We start from the raw sequence: 9,061 nt of genomic DNA, 5'->3' as shown, positions 1-9,061 counted from the left end.
AAATTTAATGGTTGGTTCTCATGAGCTGGTATGTGCTGTCTTTAGCACACCACTGGATCTAACTCTTCTGTTTGCTCCCTGATTGCATATATAATTTTGTCTTCCCAACAATTTAATAAGCTCCCTAAGGAATGGAATTGTGTTCTAGGTCTCCTGTGGGCCCCTGGTACTAGCATGGTTATAGTCAGAAAAGTATTAACTTAAGAAACTGCTTCCTGTGGATAATTGCTTTCTTGGAGCAACTGCACAACTAACAGCAGGGAAACTAAAAAATGGGGAGGCTGCCTCCTCTTTTTACCAGGCTCAGGGAAGCAGTGCAGGGGAAAGTAAGAGTTACAGGACGGTTTTGATAAGGACACCAAGGATACTGTAAGAATTCAGCTCCGAGTCCCATCCAGATCTGATCATCCAACACACTTTCCTCTCAGAGATTAGTGTAGTTCATGTACAGGCTCTGGTATGTACTTCAGTGATTAGAATGAAATCCCTCAAGAAGAAGATATCTAGCCTTCCTCACAGACTGCCTAGTAAAGTACCAAGGACTCTGGAGAAAGAGCATTAAAATAGCTATAACATTATAACCTAACTGTACCACAGAGTGGGTGGAGGACCAAGTGGACTAGAAAGCTCCCGCAGGTCCTAAGGGCTCAGGAAACAACCTTTCAGTGAGATCCAAAAAAATGAGGAAACGGAGGAAGACTGAGAGATCGCAATCTCCAACCAAATGAATTTACTTCTCCTTTCTAGTCTCTTTTTGAATTGGGAAAGATTTGTAGGTGTGGAACAACAGGTTGAAAAGGCCGATGACAGCAATATGGCCCAGAAATCCTTGGAAGGCAGCTCCTGTTGCACGGATCTCTCTAGGAGACTACATAGTGTCAGCAGAGGGAACAATTGTTGGACAGGCTTGAGTTCTGTACACTCATTGAAGACCTGGATGTAAGAGATCCTATGTCCTGAATTATGAGGCAACATACACCTCTAGGCTTTACATGTGAGGGGGAGTTGTTCTGACATATTGGCCATACATATGCCATTGTATTTTCTGACTATTGAAATTATGATAAAACTGGTGAGTGTTTATCTTTTATTTATGATCTAAGATATTTCCAGGAATTCTGGAATCGGAGAACATTACTACCCAGCACTATCTTTGAAACAAAATTCTTAGGGAATTTATAAAAATTTGCCTGGATATTTGCCTTACAAATGGAATGGAAGAAAGGTTAGTGCACAAATTAGGCAAGTTTCTGTCTTGTACATATCGCAGTGCTACGATAGCGCCTCACCATCATTAGAGCATATGTGTGAGCAGCTTTTTTAAGTGGTAGGAAGGCTCATATGATCCATCTACACGATTGTCCTCATTACTTAAGTGGCATTCATCCATCCATTCATCCAGCAAATAAATATTTACTGGATATATCTGCTGCATGCCAGGTACAGTCAGTCCTTTGTATCCACAAGTTCTGCATCCGTGGATTCAACCAACCACAGAGAAAATGTTTGGGGGAAAAATGTAGTTGCCGATATATACTATATAGTTAGGCCTACGATGGTCAGGGCTATACTGAACATGTACCAACATTTTTTTTCTTGTCACTATTCCTCAAACGATGCAGTATAACAACTATTTATACAGCATTTACATTGTATGAGATATTATAAGTAGAGATGATTTAAAGAATGTGGGAGAATGTGTGTAGGTTACATGCAAATAATATGCCATTTCATATAAGGGACTTGAATATTCTTGTATTTGGGTATCTATCTGCAGGGGGTCCTAGAACCAATTCCCCATGGATACCAAGAAATGACTACTATGTTAGGCATTTGGGGATACTGATTGTAGTAGACCTGGTCCTTTATGTTCAATAAGCCTACATTCCACTAGGGGGAGCCAAATATATAAATAAGCATAATTGTTGAAGGTACTGGGATAAAGTCCCTGCGCAGGTGTGTGGGGTGGGGGAGGGTATCAAAGAATTAGGCAAATACGCCCCAGGATTGGTCAGGAAAAGTCTTCATAGTGAAGGTGCCCTTGAGTACGTGTTTCTGAGGGTCTTTATCCAGAATAAGGAGGCTGCTCAGGTGAGCATGTAACTGTTAGGTTTTTGTGTAAAGCCAACTGGAGTGACCGAAGATGAGACCTTGGGCTTGGACCTTGCAATTCATGCACATGCTCAATCTCACTGACTGACCCAGTCTGAGGTAAAAAGATCTCCCAGTAAGTCCAACGTGGATACCTCCGAGGACAACATGCATACCAACAAAGCCTGAGCCACCCGGGGGTAAGTGATGTCTGAGCTGGTTTTAGAAATTATCTCTTCTTTATTGCCACATTCATATAAAAAGTTTGATATATTTGGGCTGGTAAAAGAAAGCCACAGTGTATATAATGAAAGTTTAAAAATATATGGCTTTACTGTTTGGAAAAGCAGTTACGAATTGCTTCTTGGGCTTAATTATCCAGGCGATCAAAATTCTGGGTTTGAAATTCTTGGAAGTCCTCTGGGATGGTGTCTACGAACAAGAAGAAACACAGGTGGGGTTAGTAAGGCTCCTTATCTCTGGAATCCTGATCCACCTTCCCTGTGCAGGCCTCCTGTAGGGGTCACTGTCAGCCTGCCCTACAGGCTCCAAAAGGCCCTGCTGCCATTTTCTACTGCAGGCAGATTTGCAAATTGTTGGCCTGAAGCCCAGGAGTGCTAATTCACAGGTCTAACGACAATTAGCAGGCAGCATACATTTGAAGTCTGAGTATGTTTGAGCTATATGAAAATAAAGGCTGCCTGAAAATGAAACCTGACTGAATTTCTCACTGAACCTCAAATCCTAAGCCAAGCAGTTAAATTCTACGTGTCTCAATTTCCTCAGCTATCAAATAGGAAAAATGAAGTAACAATGACATTTTACTTCAATTATACAGGGACTATCAAGTTTTAGTGAATATGTAGCATGAGCTTGGGGCTTTTGGGAAGAAAGTGTGCTATAAAAATAAGGTGGCATTATTTGATTAATTTTAATAGTAATATTGTATAGTAACAAGAATGTACATTACCATTGCAGCGATACTTGAGGTTGGACCAAATGATGTTTTCTTGGGAGAAGCAGAACACACCAAGCCGGCCTCCACGCATGGTGGTGTCTATGGTGACTCCAGAGTCAGCCACCAGCTCGGAGCCTTCATAAAACCGCACTCTGCAGACAACACAGCCCAAGTGGGTGTCCATGAAACTCAAACAAAGGTAAGGGTGAAGTGCCCATTGTGAGATCCAGGGGTCCCACTTCATATACACCTGTCTTTGCTCTGTTTCCTACTCTGCTTTTCACAGATTGAATTGTGCTTTAGCTGTTCTCCCTTCCCTACTAGATGGGAAGTTCCATGCAGTCAGGGATCACGTGTCCATGCCCTCCCATCTTCTGTCTCTCCAAAGGCCTAACACGATGTTGGTCAAACTCGATGGGTACATGCTAATGAGTTACAGAGAAACCACAATATGACCCAGGGCCAAGAAACTTTGTGACTTCATTGTCCTGTGAGTTACCTTGGCGAGACATCATGCCTAAAAATCACTGCTTTTCTTTAGGGCAGATGGGTACCATTTGGTGGAATTTCTGAGCAATGATTTTCATCAGAAGCAACAGTACTCCCTAAAGCAGGGTTTTAGACATTTGTGGGGGCCTTTTTGGCTGTCATTGTGGCATTGACAGAAGCGAGGGATGCTGGATGGCTTACAAGGCCCAGGAGAGAATAATCAAAACTTGTCCTGTATCCCAGATACTTTTGGAATGTTCCTCCAGACACTTGGGGAGGTGTCATTACCTGGGCCTAGAACCTAACTCCCTTTTACTTGTGACCATGTATTGATTTTTTTTTTTTTTTGGTATTGTTTTAACATGAACTGAATTTTCCAGGGTACACTGAGAAACTGTTGGGTACTTTATTCTGTTTGAAAATGAAAAGCTGTTTGCCGTTGTAGAAATTCACATTACTGTTGGCAACAGCAGTGTAGTAGTTAAGTCACCAACACACAAACCTGTATTAGAATGTTACCTTCCCAGTAATTTCAGGGATAGGTGCAAATATCTATTTCACTTTGTGTTTTGGTGTGGTTGTGTCCAAGCATTTACAGGATTGTGTTATGAAGTATTCTTATTCTCTATTGTTAAGGATCAGATTGATTTCCTAAAATTCCATGGGCAGATAGGTTATATTTTCTCTGATTTCATTTTGGGATAGAAGAGAGGGCATTTAATAGCTGTTATAAAAAAGGGACATTGGGCTTAACAGGGCTGAGAACATGATTAGGTTACTGGGAGACCAACAGTACATTCTATGTAAAGGCTCAAAGAAGAACAAAATACGAATTAGCCCTCATGATTTGTTTTCCACTAGGCTGCTTTCCTCCTCTGGTCAGGAGAATGCTATCAGTACTCCTTCATAAATGCACTCCATAAGCTGGCGTGGGTGTTGAGCTGCAAGTGTGAGGAAGGAGAAAGCAAGTACACTGTCTAAATTTCAAAGAAAGATGTAGTCCCAAGCCATCCTACCTTCTGAGAATAGTTTTTGTTGTTTTCAATAGTCCTATAGGGATATCAGGCAGTTTACATGGACTTACATGAAGATTATTTCATGTGGCAGGTGGTACATGCCAGGCACTGTGCCAGGCGCGTTGGAGACCAAGATAAAATAAGACACAGGCACTGCCTGCATGGAGTTTATGGTCCAGGAGGGAAGACGGACTTTAAAGGCCTCATTGTAGTGTGAAATACTCGTGAAGAAGCGATCATACAGGGCCCAGAGATAACACAAGGGAGGTGTGTGTGGAGGGGAGACTCAGACACGTCTCACCTCAACCTCACATGGGTCAGCATGTCCACTCTCAGGCTTCTCTGAAGAATATGGCAGGAGGGGATCACCATGCAGGGGCATCAGTCCCCTGACCACGTCCTTCTACCGCTAGTCTGGCCCTAATGTCCAGGTGGTCAGTCTGAGCTTGGGTGTCTTCCTCCCCCTTTTCTGTGAGCGGTAGCCTGAGGTCTTGGCATACCCTTGAAGACTATCCTGGGTCCGGCCTGCTCAGGGGAACGAAGGCTCTGAGATGCAAAATGAGGGTGTGTTTTGCTCAAGTGCAAGGTGAGGAGCTGGGTGATCCACCTACCTGATGTAGCCCACCTGGGGCCTGTGCTGCAGGAACCAGCGGTAGGACACCTTGTCCTTCCAGCCCACATTCCTGGAGTCCTTCCACAGCAGCCTGACCTGGTCGCTGGTGTCCCCGGTGTGCCACAGGGAGTTTCGGAGATGCTCTCCTGGACCTGTCTTAGACTTAACAGCCTGGACAACGAATGACACAAGCAAGGTTTTAGGATAGAATGCACAGTCCACCTTTCCTGGTTATCGGGGGTCGTGATGAGGAGGTGAATTCATGGGTACAGAATTCATGAGTACAATCTGGCTGCCTTGGGTTTGGACAAAAGCATAAACACTTAGATGCCATTTCTATTGAGGTGTCCCCAACCCTTTAATAATCAGCACTGGCCAATATTCTACTACCCCATTCCTACTAAAATCCATTGTTCCACACATTCGCTCAACAAGGGCTCTAAAATCTGCCTTTTCTCCCAGTGGGAGTGACAGAGGCAGCCTCTCAGCCTTCTTTTACATAGTTGGCCCCATCAAGGAAACAGACCAGCCGGTTTCCAATAGTGTGCCTGAGCTGTACCCCAAATCTTCCCCACCTCTTGGGCCCTACTCACCACTAGAGTCACTGAGAGGTTAGAATGCAGCTTGTACACAAGAATGAAGGAAAGGCCCTGGGTGGGCTCTGGAGTTCCCTGACTTGAATCCTAGCACAAATGCAACCATTTCTTAGGTGGCCTAAATACCATGAGGGACAACACAGAGTCTTAAAGGAGGGTGAAGGCCCCAGAAGAAAGGGAGATGAGTGACCTCAAACCGCCAATACCTTAAGCTGAATGCCAGGTTCTGCAACAGCTCGGAACGGGGTGGCTTGCCAATACGTCTGCTCTGTCTGCTTCCACATGACCACGTAGAAGCTGGAGCTATCTTGGTAACCAAAGATAAAGCCGGCATAGTCATCATCCGTCTGGGTATTTACGTGGAAGGTCCCTTCGAAGTCAACTCCATTAAAAGCCGTATATCCTGCAGCGACCAGAATAAGATTAGAACAGCAGACAAAGCCACATATATAGAATTCACTCTATCCAGCTATTCAAGTAGTAACTGAGGTCCTGGACATACCCACTGCCAGGCCGGGGTCACTGTTCATGGTCTGCACAATCTCCATGCCCTGCAGAGAGAGTGGAAGGAGTTAAGAACAATCTTCGAGGGGACAGAGTGAGCTCGAGGAAGCCCAGGACCTCAGGCGTCACAGGTGAGCCTTGTTCTACCTTGTTATGTGCTCAAAGCTGACTAGAAATCATTGCGCTAAAATTGTCACTTAAGCAAATTTAGTAAAGCCTTCACTGGAGAACATACATACACTTCTAACAAATGTCTGGCTGGGTGATGCTGGAAAATCTACTAAGCCTCCCTGTGCCTTCCTTCTTTAGGTACACAAGGAGGACACAGGGCAGGCAGTCTACTAGAGAAAGTAGGGGCATGGTGCTAGGGTCAGACTGCCTGGGTCTCCATTCCAGGAGTCTCAGCCACTTACCTGCATTGTTACCATGAGAATCATTAAAGCTTTATATATATATTTCCTTATATGTAAAATGGGGCCAATGAAAGTACTTTGTCATAGGGCTATTGTGAGGAATAAATGTGATCTGGAACAGTGCCTGGCTTGCAGTCAGCACCCTCTCAATGTTACCTACTCCTCTCAGAGGCCCAGTCTGTGCTGAGAAGCAAAGCTGAGGTGGTGCCAGTTATGTGGCACTCACCTGGTTCAGGACCACCCAGTTGGGATCAATCTGGGCATCCCCTTCAGGGTCCAGGACCACGGTCTGGTAGGCCCGGAAGTCGGTCAGGGTGATCTCCGCATTCTCTGGGCAGACATCTATCCGATCGATGACCTGGTCCTGGTCAAAGTCTGTCTCACAGACGTCCCCCACACCGTCATCTGAGTGGGGTGAAAGGACGAGTGGAGCTTGGTAATGCCTACACCCACCACCACCCCTTGACAGAGAAAGGGGCTAGACAAGAGCGAGCCCAAGTTCCACCTGCAGGCTACGGTTTTCAGCCCATGTGGAGATAGGAGCCCTGACACCCGCCATGTGTGAGCCTGCCCCGGACCCACCTGGAGGCCTTGCAGTGGGTTGGAGAACCCCACTGTATGTAAGCAAACGAGCTTCCTGGGGATAGAGTAGAGGGCAACTGTTCAAAACTGACCTTACAGGAAACCCTGGGTGTCCTCTGAGAACAGTGGGGTTTACCAACTGGAGGATCTTAAGCCTGACCTTACATAAACAAATGTCTATAGCACTTTCTAGGGTACAACAAAAAAGCAGGGAAATTACTGTTACCAGAATTCTCTCTAAGACCATAATTTCTGGTGGTTCTTCAACTGAATCTGGCTCACGCTGTGTTTTGCGCTGCTGACTTGATGGTATTGAAATATTTGAATTTGCATAGCTGTGGATGGGTGTGCCCTCGCCAGCTCACCACGGTCCTCCCCACTCTGCTGTCTCATTTCTAGTCAGTGCACCCCTTTCCTCATTAGCCTGGCCCCTGCGGGCATCTGAGTTTGTGAACTCACCGAAGGCATTTGCTGCTGTGCCTTCTCTCTCACCTGCTCCTTTTCTGTAACTCTGGGTGAAAGGAGCAAGCAAGATGGCGGAGCAGCTCTCCAAGCCCCTTGAATGGCTTCCCTGCTCCACGTTATCTCATCCTAGGGCTGCTCCGAAGCAGCAAAGCAGCTTTTCTCTGACGGAGTTGGAGACTGGTATCTATCAGACATCTAATGTCCATAAGCTGTGGCTACTCAGAGAAGGTGGGGTCCTGGGGGGGGGGGTATCATGTTCTGCCTGGCCGAAGGGAGCCTAGGGGTCCCATGCAGCCCTGGGCTGAGTCCACTTACTGTTGCTATCCTCTTGGGCCGGGTTGGGGACCAGCCGGCAGTTGTCCGGTCCAGGGGGCACCAGGTCTGGAATGCCATCATTGTCATCATCATCATCACATTCGTCACCAATGCCATCCTTATCGGTGTCCAGCTGGGCACTGTTAATGACGTTGGGGCAGTTGTCTGTACTGTCCTGGTGCCCATCTCCATCACTGTGGGAGAAAGGAGAGGTAGTTTGCATCACAGGTCAGCAGAGGGCAGTGAGAGTCCAGCTCTGAGGAAGGAGAATTTGGGTCTGGGGTTTTAACCAGGCTTGGTCTTTTATCAAACCTATGTGTCTTTAGATAAGGCTGCCCTGTGGATCTCAGAGACCATTTTCCCACTTCCTGCACCTCATGAAATAATAGATCACTTCCTACTCAGGAAGATAAGGGTCAAGTTTGTGATTTTGTGACCAGATGCTCCTATCAGTCCCTGGAGACTACTAGCTCATCCTCAACTGAGAGAATGTGCCAAGGGCTCAAAGCGATGGGCAGTGGAGCCAGACTGCTCAGCCCCTTAACAGCATGTGGCCCCAGGCAGGATAGTGGACCCCTCTATGACTCAGTGTCCTCATCTGTAAAACGGGAATAACAGAGCCTACCTCAGAAGGTTCTTATGAAGATTAAATGACTAGAATCTTGCATATTCAATTTTAATATAGGAAAAAGCACTTCTAAGTGCCGGGTCTTAGGAAGCCCCACAATGTTTTCTGTTTACCTTCACAATCCCCGGCCAGTAGACCCAAGAAGGATCAGATGTGAATGGCAAAGAGAATAGGGCGGCCCCTTCCCTGAGACGTAAGCATATAGGGTGGACTCAAGTCCTGGTGTAAAGCACTTCTCAGAACCTCTCTCTGCCTATCTGACTTTTTTTCTTTCCAGGCTTAATGCCCTGTCCCCAGAGCTTTCCCTGAGTTGTTGGAGACAACCCATGGCTAGTCTGGATCTTAACAGATATTCCTTTCACCCCGCTCCAACCAGGGCCTATTCTGGGCC

The 9,061-nt window shown here is 46.1% G+C and overlaps 1 protein-coding gene across 1 annotated transcript in view; it reads right to left on the bottom strand.

Moving 5' to 3' along the window:
• Positions 1–2,311: 2,311 nt before the first annotated feature.
• Positions 2,312–9,061, bottom strand: part of THBS4 (thrombospondin 4) — a 46,227-nt gene continuing 39,477 nt past the window's right edge. The window contains exons 16-22 of the mRNA XM_019728193.3: positions 8,043–8,236; positions 6,907–7,085; positions 6,266–6,314; positions 5,970–6,166; positions 5,166–5,338; positions 3,062–3,201; positions 2,312–2,523 (exon numbers count right to left, since the gene is read on the bottom strand). Coding sequence (XP_019583752.2) covers positions 2,462–2,523; positions 3,062–3,201; positions 5,166–5,338; positions 5,970–6,166; positions 6,266–6,314; positions 6,907–7,085; positions 8,043–8,236 — 994 coding nt within the window. The 3' untranslated portion in view covers positions 2,312–2,461. The remainder of the gene's footprint in view (positions 2,524–3,061; positions 3,202–5,165; positions 5,339–5,969; positions 6,167–6,265; positions 6,315–6,906; positions 7,086–8,042; positions 8,237–9,061) is intronic.

The sequence above is a fragment of the Rhinolophus sinicus genome, chromosome 3, assembly GCF_057876585.1.
Source record: "Rhinolophus sinicus isolate RSI-liver-muscle chromosome 3, RSI-T2T, whole genome shotgun sequence".
In the NCBI taxonomy this organism is placed as follows: Eukaryota; Metazoa; Chordata; class Mammalia; order Chiroptera; family Rhinolophidae; genus Rhinolophus; species Rhinolophus sinicus.
The sequence above is the reverse complement of the archived record's forward strand: the minus strand, read 5'-3'. Positions and strand labels throughout refer to the sequence as shown.